General features: G+C 50.1%; 1 protein-coding gene across 23 annotated transcripts in view; it reads left to right on the top strand.

Moving 5' to 3' along the window:
* The window catches only part of NFASC (neurofascin), a 58,932-nt gene that overhangs the window by 4,290 nt on the left and 31,178 nt on the right, over positions 1-23,464 (top strand). For 7 of the 23 annotated variants that reach the window (XM_040616644.1, XM_040616634.1, XM_040616643.1 and 4 more), the window contains 19 exons: positions 111-233; positions 432-602; positions 3,541-3,591; positions 8,670-8,781; positions 9,439-9,623; positions 10,012-10,143; positions 10,535-10,678; positions 11,111-11,222; positions 11,321-11,487; positions 12,058-12,205; positions 12,844-12,968; positions 13,876-13,911; positions 14,904-15,005; positions 15,115-15,312; positions 16,508-16,578; positions 17,178-17,400; positions 19,407-19,522; positions 20,810-21,014; positions 22,895-23,017. In XM_040616644.1, the coding sequence (XP_040472578.1) occupies positions 111-233; positions 432-602; positions 3,541-3,591; positions 8,670-8,781; positions 9,439-9,623; positions 10,012-10,143; positions 10,535-10,678; positions 11,111-11,222; positions 11,321-11,487; positions 12,058-12,205; positions 12,844-12,968; positions 13,876-13,911; positions 14,904-15,005; positions 15,115-15,312; positions 16,508-16,578; positions 17,178-17,400; positions 19,407-19,522; positions 20,810-21,014; positions 22,895-23,017 (2,544 nt within the window). Of the gene's footprint in view, positions 1-110; positions 234-431; positions 603-3,540; positions 3,592-6,963; positions 7,278-8,669; positions 8,782-9,438; positions 9,624-10,011; positions 10,144-10,534; positions 10,679-11,110; positions 11,223-11,320; positions 11,488-12,057; positions 12,206-12,843; positions 12,969-13,875; positions 13,912-14,903; positions 15,006-15,114; positions 15,313-16,507; positions 16,579-17,177; positions 17,401-19,406; positions 19,523-20,809; positions 21,015-22,894; positions 23,018-23,464 lie in introns of those variants that run through there. The other 16 variants (XM_040616653.1, XM_040616652.1, XM_040616649.1 and 13 more) reach the window with 6 other exon arrangements.

The following is a 23,464-nucleotide window of genomic DNA, read 5'->3' as shown; positions in this document are numbered from 1 at the left end:
GCAGTTTGCATTGAGGCTGCTCCATTGAAACCAGGCCAGGTCCAGCGGGAAGAGATCTGCAAATTTACTGCCCTCCCTGCCTCACGCGGTGCCTTTGCTTCTTATGGCAGAGTCTCCCCTGTGGCCCAAGGAGAAGGTGGATGTGATAGAGGTGGATGAAGGGGCTCCGCTCAGCCTGCAGTGCAACCCGCCGCCTGGGCTGCCTTCTCCTGTCATCTTCTGGATGAGCAGCGGTGAGTCGGGGGACCCCCCTTCCCACCTTGGCCCCTGCCGGCACTATTTCCATCCCCTGCAGCGTGTTTAGGGTCGCTACTGCTAGTTCAGAGCTTGGAGGCAGCCACACGTGGCTTGGGGCTGGGGTTGGCTTTTCTCCTTCATGCAGCCACCACGGGAGTGTCTGACTTGCTGGGAATGCCTGTTCTCCCCTGCAGCCATGGAGCCCATCCACCAGGACAAGCGCGTCTCCCAGGGCCAGAACGGTGACCTGTACTTCTCCAATGTCATGCTGCAGGATGCCCAGACCGACTACAGCTGCAACGCGCGCTTCCACTTCACCCACACCATTCAGCAGAAAAACCCCTACACCCTCAAGGTGAAAACCAGTAAGTGTCATGGTGATCGCTCAGGATGGGTCTCCCCTAGCCTCTCCAGGCAGGGTTTTCCTTCCAGATGCCTTGTTTCTGTCCTTGGCAGCACTGAGACCTACCACGGAGAAGAGTGGCTCCCTTTATTTTGTTTAGGATAGTACCAGAACCAGTTTGGATAAGGGATGATGGTCCTTGGATGGCTATCCTGGCAGGGCGGGCTGCTGGTTTCCCTCCAGCATCTTGGAGCTTTGCAGCTTCATGGGCTGAGGGTTGCAGAGGTAGCTTGGTGCAGGTATGGCCAAGTCCGTGTGTCTGGGATAAACTGTGAAGCTGTTTATCTGTGGGAAACACAGCACAGATGGGGCATTCCCCTCATCTTTAGGGAAATGTATAATATCAAATGATCTTTCCCTAGTTTGAAAAGCTGGAGGTAGCCTTGGTTTGCTCCAGGCTCAGGTTTCTGTGCTGGTGCTGCACAGGGGGGCTGAGTGCGTGTCAGCCTGGCACAGCTCAGGATTTACCTACCGACCAGGAGCTGCTGTTGACTCCTTTGCTCTGGGACATGCTGACACGAAGGCTTTGAGCCTTTGGGGTCTGAGCGTGTACATGTGGGACACGCTCAGGATGGCCAGGATCTCAGCTTCACCATGCAGAGCATCGTCTTGGGGGATAGGAGGAGCACGTGTCTGGCTCTCTCCAGGCACGTGATGAGCCTTTCCACGGGCAGGTCCAGCCTCCAGCAGTCTCTTCTCCAGAAACGAGACTGCTTGAAGGAAGGTGAGTTCCTGATGCTGATGCATTTCATCCCAGCTGGCTGGCAGGGCTGCTGGCAGAGGGGAGCTGAGAAGATGCTGCAGGACACGAGGCTCTTGAGTTGATGCAGGTCCTGCACAGCACGGGGTCTTTTTTTGGGGGATGTGTGTGCAGAGCACCTGCACAGTCAGCAGTCAACACAGAAACAGCATCAATGGGCCCCAGTCATCAGACAGGAGCCATCTCCCGTTCCCAGTAAGGTCCAACTGCGGGGAAGGGGTAGTGTGTGCTGGCGGGTGGAGGGCTGTGTTTTGGGGAGCCGGCTCTGGTGCAAAGCAGGCACGATGTGCTCCTGAATCCCAGCGTTAGGAGCTTAATTTGATCTCACAGCAGCTTAAATTAGAAGTAACACTATGAAAGCGACCTGAAAGCGATGTGAGAAGCAGACAGGGACTGGAGTGTTTTGCACTTTTATTGTAACAGCTTCTCCTCTGTGCAAAGCGTGAGTGGAGAATCAGCAATACAAATATTATAAAGAGGCTCTTTGCTAATGGTGAAGAATGTGTGTAGGTAATTCATTCTGCATATTGTTTGTTCACAGAGCTGGCCAAACAGTGCCAAAAAAGGAGTTCACCTGTTAGGGAAGGACTAAATCCTAAATTAGTGTGAGCTGAAGAAATTCTGGCAAACAAAGATCTGTGGTCATTTGAGCCTCCAAAGGCTCCAGCCTGACATCAAGCTCTAGGGAAAAAAATGTGGAAGAAATCCTGGAAGATTTCTGTGCAGACAGAGACAAGCTCCCCCTCCTGCTACACTCAGATCCACCACAGCATTTTGCTCCCAGGCTATATAGAATTGGCTTCCAATTTTACTGGACCTTCTCTTTAAGTCTTCCTTCAAAAACACCTGCTGTATTACCAGATGCAAACGCCACCCCACGAGCCCCCCAGAAGCCCTACTAATTTAAAGAACCGAGGCTCTAATTTCTCATCTGTTATGATATAAAAAAAATTCTTTATATCTACAGTGTTCAGAGGAGATGAGCTCGTATTTGTCTCAAGCTGTTCAGTTGTCTCAGCCTTAAGCCATGAGCATTGACTGCCCTTAAAAAATTCATCAGCTGCTGAAAACTCTTGGCGTGGGATTGCCTTGGATGTGAGGAGAGACAAATGCAAAGGCTTGAGGCAGCGATGCGCCCCTGCCTCTCCCTGCAGAGAGTTTCTCTGGGGTATCCAGGTTCAGGTAGTAGCTCTTGGGCATCTCAACCCCCTTGCACAGAGACACGGGGTGTGGCTGATGACTGAAGGCTCAGGGCAACAACTCCCTGGTAGCCAGCAGAGCCTCTCACCTCTCCTGTTGGGCAGATGATGCTGTAACGCGGCTGTGCCGCGTGCTGGTGGAAGCCAGGGTGTTCTCAGACCCCGAATAGGTGTTTCAGGTAACGGTGTGAGCTGGGGAGGGCAGATCCTCCGGTAGCCGCGGGCCAGGAGGGTGCATCCCCTGGCTCCTTGCAGAGTACGGGTGGCAATTAGCTTCCTCCTTCAAATATAGGTGATGGCTGGCGGTGCTTGTCGATAAACAAGAGCAGCATGCTATTGAAGAGGTGCTATTTTGCATGTAATGCAATCTACTTTAATTGCCTTGTAATTAAAAGGGATTTTACAGCAGATTATGCTTTCGGAGCCTAATTATTGTTATGATTTTTTTTATTATTATTTGTTCATCTTCACCATGCCTTTCTGCATCATTATGCTGCTGCTTAGCTGTGTCCAGCCCATGCTTTATGCTGGGAAAAAGTAGCTGGAATATGTTTCTTTCATAGTTAAACTGAGAGAAAAATCCATTTTCTTCTCCAATTCGAACTGATTTTTTTTTTTCTCCAAAGCTATAAATGTCTTTATACAAAAAAAAAAACCCACTTTAAGGAAATGTTTGTGATACAATTGTCATACGTTTAATTGTCTTCCCATCTTGTAGGAGGAAAACAGTCCTCTCTTCCTTTATTCCTCCTTTATTGCTGTGTTGTTTGTCCTGGAAGGCAGCTGTGCTCAGAGTGCTTTTGTTGCCTTGTCCGCATTGCTCTTGTGTTTTGGGAAGTTATTTTGTTTTCTGTTCCCCGTCCCCCCTGCCCCGCCTGTCCCCCCCAGCCCCCGCACGCTTTGTGGCACTCGATATGCTCACCGTCTTTTGTTTATTGCAGAGAAACCCCATAACGAAACGTCTTTACGAAATCACACTGGCATGTACAGTGGTGAGTCAACGCTGGCTTCTGGAGACCTTCACGATTTAACCCCCTTCTGCCTAACCTGACTGATCTCCCGTGCTAACCGGGCAGCGAGCCGCCGCGCTGGCAGCACCGGCTGCCCACGCACCCCTCTGTGTGCCCCTCTCCCCCGCCGTGGGTCGTGGTCCCAACTTTGCAAAAACGGGTGGGACAAAGTGAGCCAAAGAGCGACAAAACCCCCTCCACGTTTTTGCGATTTACAGATTGTTGAGTTTTAGGGTAATTAGCACAGAGCCCAGCTGGAGAGGCATTTGGATGAACAGGATCTGGCCCACCTGAAGAAGTCTGCCTGGCCGAGCGAGTTCCAGCTTGCTCCCTCGCTGAAGAGGTGGCTTGTCCTCAGCAAAAAGGCTCATGATTTAAAGATAAGACCCACCATCCCTCCTCTCTCTGTCTTCAGCAAGAGCATCTATTGTAGCTGCAGCTAAAGACAGGCAGTGCCTGGGGAAAAAAAAAACCACCACAAAAACCCCAAATCAAACAAACAAAAAAAACCAAACCAGAACAAGGAGAAAAAGGGGGGGGGGGGGGGGGGGGGGGGGGCAGAAAGAGGAGTATTTGGTTTTCTTGAGAGCTGGGTGCTTTGTTTCTTTGTGGTGAGGTTGTACATGTGTTGGGATGCTTTCACAAGGCTCTTGCCCTTTGTCTGGGCAGGGAGGTTACCTCCGCAGCCTGCGTTTGCTGGGAGAAGCCCATCCCAAACTCATAAATTATGCTTCAGACACAAAACCGCGCGGCTCCCCGGGGCACCATCGTTGCCCTGAGAATGGATTGGAAGTGTCACGGATATGATGGGATAATGCGGACAGAGCTGGGCAGCAGCAGGGGTTTGTAAGGGAGCGGGGTGATGGGGCTGTTTGCGGGCGATGCCGAGAGCGCAGGCACTGCCAGGGATGCGAACACCTCGCCAAAGACCACCACGGAGTCCCGTTGCCCCAAGGCCGGGCTCTACCATGGGCAGGATTTGCTTTCTGCCCCTCTTGCTGCTTACAGGGATGGGGTTGTGTGGCAGGGGGGTGGGGGCAGCCCTGGGGATACCCCACGCTGGTCCCTGGTGGTGTGCGGCCACGCAATCCTGCTTGGCTTCCCACCCCGAGCCACAGCTTGCTCTGTGCTTTGCACAACCCAGGGTGCATTTTCTTCTTCCACGGGGACTTTTGGGGACAAGGAGTGGTTTTGCCAGCTGAGAGCAGAAAGAGTTGGCATGTGAGATGAGGAGGATGTGCCAGGCAAGGGCACTGGGTTCAGTGTCCCTGGTGAGAGCCCTCTCGTGCCGGCAGGCAGCTTGAGCATCCCTGCCCCGCTGAGGGAACCGGGGTGTTGGCATCCCAGGAGTAGGAGGTTTCTGAGGATGCTGGGGCAGGCTCAGCAGAGGAACCAGCCTCCCAGGTAGTGCTGGTGGCAGCAAATGGGCTGGGCATACCCTGAAAATAATTACAGAAATGGCTGTGAAAACGGATTGCCAGCTAAATGAGCTTCAGTGGGAACTGCGTACGCTGTACCATGCCTCCATGAGAGGTGAGCGAGAGGAGATGCTTCTTTGGGCCAGGGACCAAAGAAAAATCCCGTGTGAGCTCTTCTGTAATACAGCTTGCACCTCAGCACTGTAAAGGATGTTTGCATTTCAAAGAGGATGCCTGCACGCTGGCTGGGCACCACTTCTGTGCGTGCAGCCCTCGACGGTTCAGGAGGGAAAGTCACTGTGGTGGCCTTGGGCTTCTTGATCTCCCACTGCATGTCTTTGTTCAAGGAAAAGGGATGGTTAATAGTCATTCGGTTAGGAAAAGGACATTTTATCTGCACAGTCTCATAGATGTCTCCAGATTTCTATTCATAGGTGCACAGGAGAAACTGCCAGCTATTTGCATATATGGGCTATTTGCACTTAACGTCCCCTGGAACGCTTTATGGGTCCAGTGAATTCAAGTCACCCGCTCACGCCCCTGTGCAAATCTGAGCTCCAACCCAGCAACTTCATAATAGTTAGTGAACTGGTGAAATAAACCTTATCCTCACTGCTTTTTCTTCTTGCTAACCCCATGTTTCTCGCTGGAATGGCCTGTCTGGCCGTACGGGCTGCTGGAACTAGCTGCAGCAAAGTGAGGAGTTGGCTCTTGCAAAGCAAAGTGGAGAGCAGGGAAGAGGGACATCAGTCTCCCAAGTATTGTAGGTGTCTGGGAGACTTGGGGCTCTCAGACCCTCTACCTTGGGGTGCTGGTCCCTACGGTACGGGCTCAGCTCCAGAGCTAGCTTGCAGGGGAGCTTGATGGGACAGGCTGGTGGCGTAGGGCAGAGCAGCAGGATGCGGCGGGTCCCCTTCCCTGCCAGTCTGCGATGGATGTCCCCAAGCCTATCCCAGGGACATAGGACCTTGTGGGATGCTCGTCTCAACCTGCGCTTGAGGGCCAAGCTAATCATGGGGGATGCAACCAAGCCCTTGACCCCCCACGGCTCGTAGTGGGTGCAGCGATTTCTTTGCTGTAAAGTGGAATTGCCTAGGCAAACTGTCCGCAATTGTGAAGGGGAAGTGATCTAAAAGCATTAATTTAATATTTTATTAGCAGAAGTTTCTCACCTTTTTTTTTAAAATGGAAATGAAAGTCTGTTTTGTTCTTTTTTTTCTTTTCTTTTCTTTTTTTTTTTTTTTTTTTTTTTTTTTGGCAAATCTGTGGCATGTTTTAAAGCTGGCTAGCTGTGCAGGAGGCGAACAGATGGGATGTGTCTGGATGTGCATATTCCTATTATCGCCTTTCAGTAGAAATGCGAGCTGATGTACGATTTTTGAATGCCGTCAGGTGAGGACTGTGGGGAGGGGGAAGTCGGCTGCTCCGGGCTGAGAAGTGGCCGTTTCTGGGATACCTTGTTCACAGCTGAATGGGTCCACTTTCACAGAGGTGGGGATAACAGCAGCCATCTATTGGAAGCAGAGTCTATTTTTGAGCCAAAATAAATAGCCATGGGATTTATTTTTCCGTTCTGTTCCATCCAAACAGATAAGCAAGACGTTGCTATTCCTCTGACAGCTTCCAGCTGTAGCTGCTGCAAGTTCAGAGCTGGAGCAGTACCCCTTCCTGAAAGAATTTCTGGCTGCTCCCTATTATAAACAGCAAAATATTTATTAGTAGTGCTGTACTAAGGCAAAAAGCTTATCAGCGTTGCTGTGTTGTTGTTAGGTTTATTAAACAAGTGGATAGGATACTAATTTATCTCCCTTATTTTTAATTTTCATCATTAATATACGGCTCGTAAAATTTGGCTTGCGCTGCTGCTTATCTCTTCTAGTTGTGCCCCGGGTTCCCGAGCAAACGGGTTCATTGTGGGAGTGAAAGGTACAGCCTGTTCAAACAGGCTGCGGGCTGTTGGCTAAGAAAAGCCAATATTGGTTTATAAAACAATACCCCATTCTCCTAATCGCATGAGAAAACAGAAGTTTAAGAGTCTGGCTGGAGGTATGGGAGCTGTTGATAAATACAGAGAAATACGATAAATTTAAGCCCAGATGCTGGCTCTGCCACCCCCCGCAGAGCCCCCAGCATGGGCTGGATGGTTTTAACTGGGAACGAGATCCTCTCCAGAAGCAGGCAAGCAAACAGCAGCGTCTGCCTGCCCGGAGACCTGGCCCTCCAGGATAAAGTCAAGATTTGCCTGCCCTGGTAATTCATTAATCAAATAATTGACTAACTTGCTGATGAGCGCATGTGGACCGGTCACCGGCGGGGGTGTGGGGGCGGAGGGCTGCATGTGTGTGGCCGTGCTCCTGCAGATGCGGAGCCGTTTCAAAGGCACGGTGTAACTCCTGAGGTTGGGATTTTTTTTCCCCTTGTGAGCCTGGTCCCAGGCTTTCCCTACGGCAGGCTGATGGGAACTCCATGAACAGCCACTGCCCTCTCTCCCCTCCTTCTTCCCAGCCCTTTGCCCCTACCAGAGCTCAGCTGGAGGCTTCCCAAATAGACACCAGCATCCCCAAAAGCCTCGTGGTGCTGGGCACGCCTGGCTGCCTCCCACTCTCCGAGCGAATGGGGTTTTCAGGGCTGCAGGAGAGTCAAGTGTGCACCCCAAGATCTTGCTCCTGCACTGGGGTGGGCTCCCCTTGTGGATATTTGTGGTGACCCTGTGTCCACCCTGGCCATTCTGCCCCCTTTCCTAATCTCATAACCTCTGTCTCTGCTACTGCTGCTTTCAAGCCCATCTCATCCTCTTTTGTCCTCACTGATCTAGATCTAGTTTAATAATTCCACTTATTAGTGGAATTTATTCCATTAATAATTAACTTTTTTCCCCCTACAGAGAGACCTTTGCTGTGTGTATCTGTAGAGAGTTGTCTTGTGTCTTCCCGTTTTTTTCCTGTTAAACTTTCCTGTCCAGTCCTGAGATTGGTCATTTTGCTCGTTAAGTTGTTCCTTCCCAAAGGGCACTGTCCTTCCAGGCCCCGCAGCTCCTAGTAAGGGTGGGAAACCTCCTTGGTGCTGCTAGGGCCGAGACAGCGCCGGGATGCTCCGTATTTCGGAGATCTCTGTGGCAAAGCGGCTCAGTTGTCTGAGTAAACCTTTCCTGCACCCATTTGTTCCTTTCATCCTTCATTGCATGTTGTGTCCATCAGTATTTCCAAGTCTCACCTGATTTCAGCCCATTTCTTTGTGCTAGAGGCAGGGGTGGGCAGGAAAGGCGCTGCCCGGCTGGAGCTGATGCTGTGGGGACTCTCCTGATGCACCATCCCTGTGGCTGAGCTCCCTCTTCCATCCTCTGCTGCTTCTTTACTTCCCTGCCTGCCAAGCATCCTCTCTCTCCCCCTTTATTTTTTTCCACTTTAAAAAATTACCTTGGGCCCTACTCTGCTTTCCAGGTATATTTCTGGGTGTGAGTTCAGCATCCCAGGCGTGGCTGGGAACTTGACAGCTTCCCCCTGAAAACACCGTGTATTTCTGGCCCCTGTATGTGCCCTTCCTGTTGCTGCAGCAAAAGAGAGTTTAAAAATGCTGTTTTGTTTCTTTTTTTTTTTTTCTTTTTCTTTTTTTTCTTCTTTTTTCCTCTCCTGCTGATTTCAGCCCGAGGGATTATGGAAACAACTCCCAGCTTCATGTATCCCTACGGGACCTCAAGCAGTCAGATGGTGCTCAGAGGGGTGGACCTCTTGCTGGAGTGCATTGCATCAGGAGTGTACGTACCGATTCCCGTGCCGCTTCCCGGCGGCTGGCGGAGATGGGGAGAGGGTGGTCCCCAGCGCCAGGGCCTGGGACCAAGACACTCAATCACCAGTGGCAATACCTCTGCCTAGGAAAAGGGATCGTTCCCTTCCTTTTAACTGCTATTAACAATACTCTCATAACCTACTTGAAGCGTAAAAGCATGGAGCAAACAGGAAAGCTGAGTTTTGCAGCACTGCTCAGAGAGCAGGTGTCTGGATATTTGCTGTCCAAGGATGATTTCCCACTGCTTTGTGCTTATAGCTATTGGCAAGTCTCCTGGGTGCTGCTCACCACGCTGTATAAACTGCGGGTGAGGACTTTTGTGGTCCATGTGCTGCAGAAGTGTCCTGGGCTCAGGGTGAGGCTTTGGCAGCGCTGCCTGGTGCTGCCTGCACATGCTGCCAGAGCGGTGCCCTGCATCCCCACGCACAGTGCATGAGGTCAACCCTGCTGCTGATCAGCTGGTGATGCTCAGGGTCCTGGGTTTCAGGGGCTATGGTAGGAAGGAGGGTGGCCCAGCAGTTGGCTCAGTCCCTGGGTGTGAGTAGGTGGTTCCAAGTGTGGGGTTATCATCTTAGAAGTGATTTTCTTGGTTTGCAAAAGCATTTATCTCCTTCCCTCTCCTTAGACCAGCACCAGACATCATGTGGTACAAGAAAGGAGGAGAGCTCCCTGCAGGCAAAACCAAGCTGGAAAACTTTAACAAGGCTCTTCGTATCTCCAACGTCTCCGAGGAAGACTCTGGGGAATATTTCTGCTTGGCATCAAACAAGATGGGCAGCATCCGCCACACGATCTCGGTGAGAGTGAAGGGTACGTCATCTTTACCTTGCCATCTTTTTTTTTCCTTCGCAACCAGCAGCTGTGAGGGGATGTGCACGGGAGGGGATGCTCTGCTCTGTTGAAAGGGGCAGCGGGGGCTGTATCCAGCCGTACTTGCTTCTCATCCAAACTGACCTCAAAGCAGTGTGAGATGTGATCTCAGCTGGTGTAACTCAGCGGAGTTACTAACTGATATAAAAGTTGTGGGTTTGTGTGGCCAAAGAAGGGGGGGGAGAGGGCTCCCCACCCCCATAGCACCCAGGGAAGCCCACTGGAAGGGGTGGTGTTTTCATTTAGCTCAGCAGGGAGCAGTGGGAAGGGGATTTGGGAGGAGGTGGTACCGTGGCGTTTATAACCGGGGTGTTGGTGTGTTTTAAAGCTGCTCCATACTGGCTGGACGAACCCCAGAACCTCATCCTGGCCCCTGGCGAGGACGGCAGGCTGGTGTGCCGAGCCAACGGGAACCCCAAGCCTGCAATCCAGTGGCTGGTGAACGGCGAACCCATAGAAGGTGAGCAAGGGACATCCAAACCCTGCCGAGGAGCTGGGGGCTGCCCATGAGAGCCGGAGCTGCTGTCGGGATGCCAGGCACCTCGCCGAGCAGTGTGCGTGGGCTCCAGCACCACAGCACTCACACCACCTGCTCGGCTGAGATGAGGCCAGTTGAACCTTTGTAGGTTCTTTGTAGGCTGGGGAGGTCACATAGTTTAGTTTTATCTGGGTGGAGATGGAAAGACGTGGAATGATATTTCTTGTCTTGTGAATTTTAAGTTAAAATTTAGGCTGGGGAGGTCACATAGTCTAGTTTTATCTGGGCGGAGATGGAAAGATGCGGAATGATATTTCTTGTCTCGTGAATTTTAAGTTAAAATGGAATTTGAAGAGTGCTCTCTGTTTTGAAGCTTCTCCCCCCAATCCAAGCCGAGAGGTGGCTGGAGACACTATTGTATTCCGAGACACCCAGATTGGCAGCAGTGCCGTGTACCAATGCAACGCGTCCAACGAGCACGGCTACCTTCTCGCCAACGCCTTTGTCAGCGTCCTGGGTAAGTACTTTGGGATGAGGAACACCCTATACTCAAGTTTTCCCTGCAGAAGTTCTCTCTTTGCTTGCCTTTGTTGGGAGCTACTCTGAGGCTCGTGCTTGAGGGTACGTGACCTCTGCAACTGGGCTTTGGAGCAGAATTCCATTGCCATGGACTTGCAAAGCCGGGGGAGGCTAAGCATAGTTGATGCTATGTAGGCTGATCCATGTAGTGATGCTAGAAAGGGAAGGAGAGACAAGAGGGAGCAGAGAAGCTCTACTGAATCTTGCTGGTGCCAACGGGGAAGGGTGAACAAAGGAAAAGGGAGGGTGGATGAAGAGACTGGGAAGAACAAAGGAAAAGGGAGGGTGGATGAAGAGACTGGGAAGAGTGGTGGAAACTGGATGCTGGTTTCTTTTCTTTCTCCGTGGCTGTGATTTTTGCCCTTTGCAGATGTGCCTCCTCGGATCCTGGCCCCCCGCAATCAGCTCATAAGGGTGATTCAAAACAACAGGACCCGACTCGACTGCCCCTTCTTTGGGTCACCGATCCCCACCCTGCGATGGTAAGAGCTGCGGCACATCCCCTGCCAGCCCGCAGGGGTGGGAAGGGGAGGTTTCCTGCTCTTTCTTCCCTTACAATAGCACTTTGTGGTGTTGTGAGGTTTAAGAACGGCCAGGGGAACACGCTGGATGGAGGAAACTACAAGGCGCACGAGAACGGGAGCTTGGAGATGAACATGGCTCGGAAGGAGGACCAGGGCATCTACACGTGCGTCGCTACCAACATCCTGGGTAAAGCAGAGGCCCAGGTTCGCCTTGAGGTCAAAGGTAGGGCATGAAGGGTTCCAGGTCAGAACAGTCTCTTGGATCTTCTGAAACTTGCAGCAGAAATAATAATTTAGGTTAAGGGAGGGTTGGCTGTGCACTCCTGCAGTCTGTCAGCTGGACAGGCACTAAGTAATTTGGAGCTGGAATCCAGAAAATGGTCGAGATTCCCTTTTAATGTTGGGGGAAAACCAAGGCTGTGGATGTACTGATGCTGCCGAAGGGCTTGGTGTGGATACTGAGCTGTGACACGCCGTAAGCAATGCAAAAAGAAATACAAAATGTTCCTCAGGGTTAACTGATGGCAACAAAACATTTTCTGAATCAAATTTCCACCGGGGCTTTCCCTCTTCAGAAAAACTGATTGCTGACTCAGAAAGCTGCGTGTTTTTCAGAGAGTCAGCATAAATTAATGGCTTGTTAAATTAATTTATTTGCAAGCATTTGTATCGCAAGCTGGCCAAGCACTTGATGTGGATGCATGTCCCTTCTACCTAACACCGCTCTTCCTCGCGTTCCTGAGCTGAGACTCAGAAGTTTGGTGCCTCACGCTTTGTTTCTGACTCGGTGCAGATCCAACCAGGATCGTGAGAGGACCAGAAGACCAAGTGGTGAAGAGGGGCTCCATGCCTCGCCTCCACTGCCGTATAAAGCACGACCCTACGCTGAAACTCACGGTCACCTGGCTGAAAGATGATGCACCCCTCTACATCGGGAACAGGTCTGTGGTTAACAGTTCCATGGCTCTTCTCTCCCAGGATTGCTGGAATTCTTACAGAACATTTCAGGAGGCAGGAGGGATAAGACAGATAAACATGGAGTTCCCATCTAGGCAATAGTTGCTGTACTTGATGCTTTTCATGTTACTAACTCCTTCCAACAGACACCACCTAGCAATTAAAATTGACTGATGGGTAAATCAAGACTCTGACTGGAGGTTTTATTTACGGGTATTTTAGGGCATCTTGATAAAATGGGTCGGTTATTAACAAGCTACTTTGAAATTAATGTTTCTCTGCTGTGAGTGGTATGGTTGTAATTTCCTTTCCCCAGCCAACCCCCTTCTCATGAAGCGAGATCTGATCGCAGGACACGAGCCAGGCAGAGGTCAGGCTGTTTTCCTAAAAGAGTGATTATTCCACATAGATACCACAGTACATTTGCCGATTCCTTCGGAAATGAGGTTTCCCAGAATAGCTCAACACATCCTTCCTTAGCTGATAAAATCTCCAGACCAGGGACACATTCCTGTTGTGTTTGGGCTTTTCTATGTATTTTATCAGAGAACACTTAGACCTCAACCCTGCTGCCTCATGTGCTTAGGCACAGTGGTGTGATTATCATTTTTCTCCCTTTAAGGATGAAGAAAGAAGATGATGGTCTGACAATCTATGGCGTGGCTGAAAAGGACCAAGGGGATTACACCTGCGTAGCTAGCACAGAGCTGGACAAGGACTCAGCTAAGGCGTACCTCACCGTACTGGGTAAGGCTGTACTGACACAGAGCTGAGTGTTTTATTTTTAATACAAGAGACTGACTTCAAGGTCAGACTGAAAGGGGGATCTGTGATCACAGGTTTGTCCTCTGAAGCAGAGATGCTCAGGGAAACGCTGGCAGAGCATTTGTTCCGTTGCTGCAGGACTCGGCAAGGACGTGCTGCCTAGTCTCAGGCTCAGACAATGGCATTGAATTTCAGTTGAAGAAAACTGGCATTTAAGAAGAAAAAAAAAAAAAAAAAGAAATAGTTATTACATACAGCTAAAAATATCCAAATGTGAACGTTGAAGCTCTGTGAGAACAGTCCTAAATCTGCAAGTGAATTTAATTGAATGTCAGGGTGCTGAGCAACACTGGAAACCCAGGGGTGAGCAAACCACCCCTAGCCTGGCAGGTCCCCTTTTCAGTGGAGGGAGTGCCAAACCTAAGCCCACTCCCCACACCCATTTAAGTACACTGCAAGATCTACTCACAAAGCACCGATTTATCCATCCCTGCTCTTGGCCACCCCAGATCCTGCTCCACAGGAGCACCCCAACCTGCCAGCGCCGCTGGCACAGGCCCACAGTGCCCAACAAAAGTCAGAGCGCAATATGGATCCCGTATCCCTAATAATTTGATTTATTTCCCTTCCTTTTCCCCTAATAGCTAATTAACTCTCTAGCAGGCTGACGTTTCCCCTTTGCTGTGTACTACAAATATGAATAAAGGTGTGCAGAGCGTGCCTGGAGGTCTCGGGGGGAAGAATGTAGCTACTCTGGTCCCCAGGCAGGATCGGATCCTTCTGAAATCTGTAACTGTGTGTGTAATTTTGTATTTGCCAGGTGCTCCTCTGGCCACCAAGCTTAATGACTAAACTAACACCGTTAACAAACCAATGTCTTACCTTGCAGCTATCCCTGCTAACCGTTTGAGAGACTTACCAAAAGGTAATCGTCACTAATTCGTTGGGTTGATTTTATTTTGTACATTTCTTTTGTTTTGCCTTGCCGATAACGCCAACAGAAAAATCTAGGTGTAGCGGCTGAGAAAGCTGGGAGCTGATGCTTCCAAGTCCTCTCCAAGTTGCCCTTGAAAACCCATCCAGATGGCCGCGGGTAGGAAGGTCCTGGGCCACCTCGTTGTGTGTCCCACAGTGCCAATTCCCGAGTGCAAGAATCACTTTGCCCATACCTGGAAATGGTGAGCCCTGATGGGAGACAAAAAAAATAATAATAAAATCATATTGAATCCCTTGACCTTTACCTGGACAGAAGTTGGGACTGTTCCGCTTATTGCATGAGCTGATTTTTGTGTGACCATGTGGGTTGCAACCAGGTGGAAAAAGCAGAATTGTGCCTAGAGCGTTTCTAACAAGTAGGTATTTTCATTGAGGTTTTGTGTCCTTTCTATTTGTTTGCGTTTATTTTTTTGGGGCAGCTGCATGTAGTTTGTTGTAAGATCACCTATCCCCCTGCTAAGCCACAATATTGTGGCTTTTTTCTCTTTTTTTTTGTAAATTGGTTGGAAACAGGAGTGCTGAGGTACTAACAGACTGGCTCCTGTTCTTACCTCTGCTGTCAAGAGTGGTTCCAAAGAATGTTTATCAATATGGTGATAGGTGCTTTATATATATAAATATATATATATATGTATGTGTGTAAAATATATATTCCACTTTCCACCACCAAGTAACAACAGTGGTAGAGGGAGCACGTAGGGCTTCAACGCCAGGCACAATTAGTACATGAGCACATACGTATTTTAAAAATTGCACTGGTCACCGAGCTGCAGGACGTGAATCGTGCCGGAGAGCACATGTCCTCTCACCGGTCTGGGCTAAGGTGGCCAGGGTTTCCCCTCCTGGGAGAAGCGATGGGAAGTGGGATTCCCAGCTCCTGGGACAATCCCAGCCTGATGTGTCTTGTTACTCGGCCAACAGAACGACCCGACCGGCCCCGTGACTTGGAGCTGACGGACCTGGCCGAGAGGAGCGTGCGGCTGACCTGGATTCCTGGCGACGACAATAACAGCCCCATCACAGGTCTGCCACCAGCCCCTCGGCCCCGTATCCCTCCCACTGTCTTCTGCACGGTGGAGGGAAAATTCCCTGTGAGCTGACCCTTAATCCACCTCTCCATCCTCTCCCCCAGACTACATCGTCCAGTTTGAAGAGGACCGGTTCCAACCCGGCATGTGGCACAACCACTCCAGATACCCTGGGAGCGTCAACTCGGCTGTCCTGAGCCTCTCTCCTTACGTCAATTACCAGTTTCGGGTGATTGCGGTGAACGACGTGGGCAGCAGCCTGCCCAGCATGCCCTCTGAGCGATACCAGACCAACGGGGCACGTAAGTATCGTCCTCCCAGTCCTTCTTGCCATAGTGACTTGACGTTGGTCTTCACATCTGGCCACCACCCTCCGTGTAGGCTCTCCCCTCGTGGGGTGTGATTATAGCCCCCTGCAAAAGCAACAGATTTACACAGGTGAGGGAACGAGCGAGCTGGTCCACGCAGTCGTGTGCTGGGTGTAATTTTATATATCGCATCCTCAAGCCCGCAACTGATACCCTGCAGAGCAGCCAAACTCAAACGGAAAGATTTATGCAAAGGTCGCTCCAGCAGAATCTGCTGAAGGAAAGCCTGGGTTCACCTTACCGAGAAGCTTTCTAAAGAAAGTCTTTCATCCTTTCTGAGCACAGGAAGCTCAGAAGGCTCTTAGAAAATTAGACTCAAGTATAAACTGGCCACAAGCAAAAGGCATTTTGTTCCAAAATTGCTAATTCGTTGCCCTTTGCTAGAGCTGGCCAGGAGCCCAGGTTGATGCTATGAGGGTGCAAGGCACTAGTACAGGGTGCCCAGAGCAGCTGTGGGTGCCCCATCCCTGGAAGGGTTCAGGACCAGGTTGGACGGGGCTGGGAGCAACTGGGCTGGTGGCAGGTGTCCCTGCCCGTGGCAGGGGGTGGCACTGGGTGGTCTGTAAGGTCCCTTCCAACCCAAACCATGTGCTCCAGTCCACAACCAAGACTCAGGTCTCGGTTTGTGTGCCCAGTGCTATGTACCTTGCAGAATATTTAGGAATATTCCTATGAGGAATTCACAGGAACTCAGTGGTTTTGCTGCATTTCTTAATTTAACCATTGCAGAGACACTTGTGCAGTATCTGCTGGCATCTAGTGTTGGCTTTTGACATCACTCTGCTTCTTTCAGACTGTCACTCTTGCTCCTGAGGTTGCTTCACAATGGCTGTCTTTCAAAGATTTAGGACATTTTGAGAGTGGGGGGGGGGAAAAAAAAAAAAGGGAAGAAAAAGAAGCTCCTAAATAAATGGCCTGGTTTTCAAGAGTGCTCAGAGTCTCATGTTCCATTAACCTGAATGGGAACTTCTGGAAAAATCAGGCCATTAACTTCTGACTTGGAAGTACTTTTGGCTTGGCACAGTAAAGGGTTTTTAACCACTCAAACGGTCATTTTAACATTAAAACCTGCTTTTTTTTTTTTTCCCCCCTTTTTTTTTTTTTTTTTTTCCCCAAATGTGAATTTCAGGTCCTGAAATTAACCCAACAGGAGTTCAAGGTGCAGGGACCCAAAAAAACAACATGGAGATAACCTGGACGGTGAGTTCTTTGGTGCTTGACAGCCACTCAGCATCTTACCGTTACGGTCACAGATGCTAAGATACAGAGAACACAGCATCTCCACATCATACCACATCAGAACATCAGAACTTTAATGATCATAAATAAAAAGCAGAAGATGCACCTATTTACAAGAGAGGACGTTGTTAGTGCCTAGAAGAAGGTTTGTGATAAAAACAATGATTTGCCCCTATTTAAGCACAAGGAAAGATGCTGGATGGCAGATACAGGTTAGGGAGGATGCTGAGCATATAGGGCTTACGGACCAGCCCTTGCTTTTCTCCGTGCACCAGCAGGTGTCATCCACAAATAAGCCAGCATCGCTATGGAGGGTAGGAATTACAGTGGGAGAACAGACTGGAATATAAGGATAGGGTTCTTGGTCCTGCCTTGGTGCTGGAGGGCAAGGACTGGGTAGGTCTCCCTTTGGGAACAAAAGTACTGACCTCCTTTGGGATTCGCTGATGGAGCGTGAAACAAGAACCAGCTGCTGAACAGAACTTTTTGGAGCTCCACGGCAGAGAAATACAGTTGCTTTTTCTCTTTCTCACTTTCTTTTTCTGTTTTGGTCTATCAAGCCTCTGAATGCAACTCAAGCTTATGGGCCCAACCTCAGGTACATCGTGAGATGGAGGCGAAGGGACCCCCGAGGGAGCTGGTACAACGAGACAGTGAAGACACCAAGGCACGTCGTCTGGAACACCCCCATCTATGTACCCTACGAGATCAAAGTGCAGGCGGAGAATGACTTTGGCAGAGCACCGGAGCCTGACACCGTCATCGGCTACTCAGGGGAAGATTGTGAGTACTTTCTCAGCCGGAGATCGTAAGTGTTTCGGGGCTGGATCCCACCTGAGGTCAGTGGGTTGGCACCTGTGCCCGGGACGTGCTCACAGCTCTGCTTGATTTGGCACAAAAATCCAGTTCCAAGTGTTGGAAGAAAGAGGTTTGGCCGTTAGATTCTGCTGGGGGCTCTGCCTGCATGACCCCAAGTCACTGAGCCTCTCCCTTGCTCTCTGTAACACTCGGATTAACACTTCTGAGGGTGGAAGACAGTAAGATTTCACTTCAGATGAACTCTGACTGTATTCCAAGAAACCAGATGAATTTTTTTTTGCCTCTGATATCTGTAGAGAGCTGAGTTCATCTCAGAGGAGAGGTGCTATGAGTGGCCTTGGTTCATCCGGGACTGGATTCTTGTGCCTCCCTGACAAAGCCCCAGCTCAGGCTCCTATTTGCAACACACCATTGGCTCAGCTTTTCTTTCTTTAAAACTTCCCACCTGGTCACCCAGAACAGCAGCCACCTCGTTTAACCCTTTCACCTTCTTTCTGGGCTACTGGGATCACTGTCTGCACCTGTAGCATCCGACACTCTCAATGGCCCTTATCCTTACCCAGTTAGGATCATGCGGTTTGCTGCCAGCAGCTTTGTTTTGAAAGAAATAGGTGTCAGTTCCTCGAATTGCAGCAGGAGTGGGGGGCCCTGGCTGTGTGACTTTAGAAGTACCAAGAAGGAAGGCAGATAAGCCAGCTAACCATCCGTGTCTCCAGGCTGGAAGTCAAAGGGGCACAAAAATGGGGCACAGTAATTACGAGCAAATCGGCGATCTTGTGCTGAGGGAGCACGCGTGACGCCGCCTCTTCTGGGCATCTTCTCCCAGCGGAGACAGGGCAACGGGAAGGAAAATGGGCAGGAATGGGGGGAGTCAGGGTAAGAGCTGAGCACCGGGAGCAGAGCTGGACCTAGCTGAGAGGCTGTCACCAAAAAAGCTCCACAAGCACCTGGCTGCGCTGTTGTCTCCGCGCTACCAGGGTCTTCTTTTCCACTTTCAGTTGGAAAAGTGTGTAATAATTTTGAGGTTTGGGAGGATGTGAATAAGCCCGCACATGCGCTTTATATGGAGGTAAACCAGGGAGCCCAAAGTTGCCGTATCACATCCCAGTCACAAATGTGGTCCTGCCTGTATCCCGAGGCTGGGACAAGTCAAAAAACCAACTGAACAAAAAAAAAAGTAGCCCCTGAACTGCTTCACAAATAACTGCAGATTTCTACGTATGAGCAGGTGAGCTGCAAAGAGGAGGTAATAAACCCAGCGGACCTACAGCAGGTTCTGACCAAATTCAAATGAACAGAGGTGGAAATAACAGGTAGTTTTGTAACCCCTGGGTCTAACGGTGGCCAGCTGGGCACAGTGGGAGTGGGCTGGATTTGCCAGGACCCTTCACTCGGAGAGGGAGAGCCCTGCCTGGCGTGTAGGAAGGAAGCCCTGCTATAAACTGGAGCACGACCATTCTTGTGATGGCTGGCTGATGAAACGTTTTTTGTTTGGGGGTTTTTGTCCTTTGTTTTCCTTCCCCCCTTCCTGTGGAAGCAGTGACAATAGTCAACTTTTCAAGCATGCACATGTCGGGGAGAAAGCACGGGGGCAGAGGTAGGTGCTGGTGCTGCTGTTCTGGGTATTCACACGCTTAGGGGGTTTGCTCACCCCAGGTGGGGGCAAAAAGCTGGGAACTGGCCCGTTGCTGCTGTTTTATTTTATCCGGTTTGGAAATCCTCAGGAACTGAACTTAAGGAGGGAGAAAAGGAGGTGATCATACCTATGAAACGCTGCCAGCAGACAGGGCAGCCAGAAGATGCCAGAGCTGGGGCATGGAGCTGCTGCTTGCCCCGTCTGCAGCAGCCTGGCCATGCTGCGATGGGAAAACCATGGCAAGGGGGGCAGAGGGGTGTCCGTCCGTCTGTCTGACCCTCCAGGGTACTGCTGGGTGCCTAACGTACACTCTGCTTTATCCCTGAACGCTCAGATCCCAAGGCTGCGCCCACAGATGTTAGGATAAGAGTTTTAAACAGCACTGCCATTGCTCTGACCTGGACCCGAGTGCACCTGGACACCATCCAGGGACAGCTCAAGGAGTACAGAGTGAGCAAACCCAAATCTCTTCGGCACTGACTATTAATACAGCTAACCTTCTCACAAGGCGGGGTGGCCCCGGTGACGGAGCCGCCTGCGACGGGGATGACAGAAAACTCTCCTCCTGCCGTCCCAAGTGGATATGGCTGGATGGGGACACGGAGGCTGAGCTCTCCTCTGGAGCAGCACCAGAAACGAAGGGGCTTGGTTTGCTCTTTGTGGTGCCTGGACGGGGCTGGGGACATCTCCTGTTGCTCCCCCAGAGCTCAGTGCTGGGCTGGGGTGCTCAAAAAGCAAGCGGGGCTGCCCTTGTGCACCCAGAGAGGGACTTGGGGGTCCTACCCATGCAGCAAGGTGTCTTCTAGCTCTAGAGCTCCCCAGAACCATGGGCTGGCTGGTTCAGGGGGGGATCAACCTCAGACAAGTACAGACAGGCTGGATTTTGTGTCATCCCCAAAGTACCCACATCATCTTTTAATGAACACCAACCTCTGCAAAGCCTAAACCCAGCGGTTCGTACTAACTGGCAACTAAAGACAGCATGATGGATCCTGTTGTGTTTTGGTTTGTTGTTTTTTTTTTCTTTTTTTTTCTTTTAACATTGGATATTTACAGCTAAGGTAAAATAATATAGCGTTTATTACAAAGGACAGACCCTATTCACAACAAGCAAAAGTCTGCAGAGAGCACCTTCTATCAGAGTTTAAGACATTACCAAAAGCACGTGTCCTGCAAACAGTTCCAGCATTTCAAATCAAATAATCTGCTGTGCATAAAGCAAGCTCCCTAGGTCCGGCTTTCATTTGTGCTGCCTCTGCTCTGGCATTCTGGTTTATTTTCTGAATGGATCTTCTTTCTGCATGAAATAAGATTTACAGTTGGGGCTTCGAATGGGAGATTTTCCAAGTTCAGGCTTTCCTTTGTGCCTGGATGCATATTCCCTTGCACACCGCTACGGTGCTACTCTGGGTAGAAAGTCACTCGCTGCCTAGCACCTGGGAACCAGAAACAGCTCTTTGTAGTCTGAGCTTAGTGGTTTTGCTCTGTGACCTTTGGTAAGCACTTAACCCTCTGCTCAGCCTCTTCCTCCAGTAACACCACTGATCTGCCTGGCTGGGGGGTGGGGGGGGTGGTGGGGAGGGATGTGGAGCTTCATTAATTACTCTAAAACACTTCTGCAGCCCAGAGCTGCTCTTTGGAAAGGCAACGTTTTGCTATGCTTTGTTAATGAAAAAAACAAACAAACAATTGCACTTAAATGGGAAAAGCTTCACTTGCCATGCATGTTTCTTGAAGGCCTATTTCTGGAGAGACAGTAGTTTGCTGAAGAACCTGTGGGTCTCCAAAAAACGGCAATATGTGAGTTTTCCTGGAGACCGAAACCGGGGCATAGTGTCCCGGCTGTTTCCTTACAGCAACTACAAGCTTGAGATGGTTGTAACCAACGGGAGAGGAGATGGGCCACGCAGTGAAATTAAGGAGTTCCCCACACCCGAAGGAGGTACGTTCCCCGGGGGGGGGGGTTGTGCAAGGCACCCATCCCTCGGGTGCGTGCTGGGAGAGGCCTGGGGGGCTCAGCAGCGATGCTGCTGGGGAGATGCGAGGGATAATTTTTAGCTGAGCCTGGGCAGCATCACTGTCACACGGCACTGCTGCACGCCTTCGTCACCGTAGGGCAGGTGACATCTCTGCAGCTACACCTAAGAGCTACCTACTGGCACTGTCTCCTCGATCTAAAAATCCCACTCAGGTTACTTTGAACGCATCAGCAAGTATTTCTTAGGCTGAACAAGAGAAATGTTTGCAAAACCTCTTCAGAGGCACAGCACCGTGCCCTTGATCTGCTGCCTGACCTGCAAATGTCACCGCGCCTCCCGGTGCTGCGGGTCGGTGAAACAGGAGTGCACATATTCATCTCGCTCAGTAAAAGGCAGTAAAATCTTTCCAAGACCCAAGTACTTTTGTTCCAAAAGGATGTCACTAATACCCCTGTCAGGCTTTTAAGGCAAGAGCACTTCATTCTTCTGTTTTAAAGAGCTTGTGTCAAGGATGAACTTGAGATTTTAATTTTCTTGCTGTCACAGGAGCTATTTATAGACCCACCAATAACTTTTTGTTGGAGCTGCACTTTCAGCTGGCAATGAATCTTCCTACAGCACAGATGTTTTCAGCACAGTATGTTATAAAAATGCAAGAGGAGAAAACAGGAGAGGCTAAAGCAAATCCTGTCTCAATTAACACAAAACACTACGGGGTCCTCCTCTTCCTCTTCATCCTAGTCCGGCTGCACAAGCACAGCATCTTTCAGTCCTGTCTCTTTCTTCATCCACTTGGATGCTGCCACCATTTTCTAAGGATTTTCAATTGATCAGCCATAATTAAGCTTGTTTACTGGAACAAGGTCTTTTCCTTCTAGAGTGTTTTGCAGTCAGGTGCATTTTTGATTGAGCTGCTTACCTGCGTGCTAGAGGCACGGAGCATTTGGGGTGGCTAAACTCACACATGGGTGGCACCGATTGAAACAATTACAGTGGATTATACTCTTGTCATAAGGAAACTTGGTTGTTGGGGTGGGTTTTTTTTCCTATACCACTATTTTGTTTGCTATATATTGATATTTAGGAGATTGAATGATATTCTGCAAAACTTCTGTTAGAAAAAATTATAAAAATCACTAATCTCTCAGATCTGAGAGCCAAGTTCTTCCCCCAGTCTAGACATGCAATTCTGAGTAAAGCAGGAGAATAATTTAATTCAGGACTGTATAATGACTTCCTTCCTTTACTAGCTTCGAATAAGCAGTCATAAAAGCAGCCATTCCTCAGGGTAAGGACCACTGTGCACGTGCACCAGCTCCCCGTTACAGATCTCTAGGCATTAATAACACAAAGATGCTTTGCCATGGGAGGAGCTGCTATACTATTTTTCACCATTCCAACAGACAAACAGATGAGATGTAAATGTTGGGCTGGGTGGGTGCTGTAAACAAGACCAGCAGAGTACGTGTACAACAGGCAGAAATGGGACTTGAGCTGTGTCACAGCTCCGCTTCACGGCTGTAGCATCTTCCGCGGGTGCGGTACCCAGCGAGCGCAGCGCAGCACGCTGCTGCCGGGGCTGGGGTTGCATGCAGAGCTGCTCTGGTTTCTGCTCCCTGCGCTCACGCTGCTGAAAACCCCAGGCTGGCAGATGGTTTCTGGCACAGATTCTTGTTCAGTCGGTTTCTGACTTTTAGTGTGTGTCTTACCTGTGTGTGTGTCTGTATTTATAAGTGTCCGGAGTGTATCAGCCAGTCTGTGATGTATACAGTATTGTAAGGTATGTTATCTTGTATGTTTTTTCTTCTTTCCTTCTCCTTCCTGGTCCCATCCTCCTCCCAAGTGCCCAGCTCCCCCAGGTATTTAAGAATCCGACAGCCAAATCTGGAAGTCATCAATCTGGAGTGGGATCACCCAGAACATCCCAATGGAGTCCTCACAGGATACAACCTTAGATATCAAGCCTGTACGTTCCACATGTTATCTTCTTAGTGATAATAATTAAGTCACAAAATATTTTCCTCACTGCTAGCTACCGCCTCACCTAGCCCAGAAAGTTCTCCGTAAGGAAGTGGAGATTTTGGATTCTGTGAGTTGTGTGATGGCAAGGTGAGACAGGCTGGTGTGGGAGAGGAGCTGTGGAGCAGGGAGCGTGGCGGGTGCTCAGCAGTTCTCCACACTCCACCACTGCAGGGAAACAAGTTTGAGCTCTGATTTAGCAAGACCTGTAAGCTCAGTCCGAGTAGTTTCTGTGCTCACTCAAACACAAGCTCCCAGCTGTCAAAGAGGTGCTGCCCGGAGTGCAGCACACTCCGTAGAGCCCAGCATGGTGCCTGGGGCGGCACAAGACCCCGGCACTCTGCTGTGCCTTCCCCCGACCGCCTGTACAACCCTGAACGTCCCCGCTAGCAAG

This window comes from Falco naumanni, chromosome 17 (genome assembly GCF_017639655.2).
Source record: "Falco naumanni isolate bFalNau1 chromosome 17, bFalNau1.pat, whole genome shotgun sequence".
NCBI classification, from domain to species: Eukaryota; Metazoa; Chordata; class Aves; order Falconiformes; family Falconidae; genus Falco; species Falco naumanni.
Note: the sequence above shows the minus strand (reverse complement) of the source record. Positions and strands in the feature narration are given on the sequence as shown.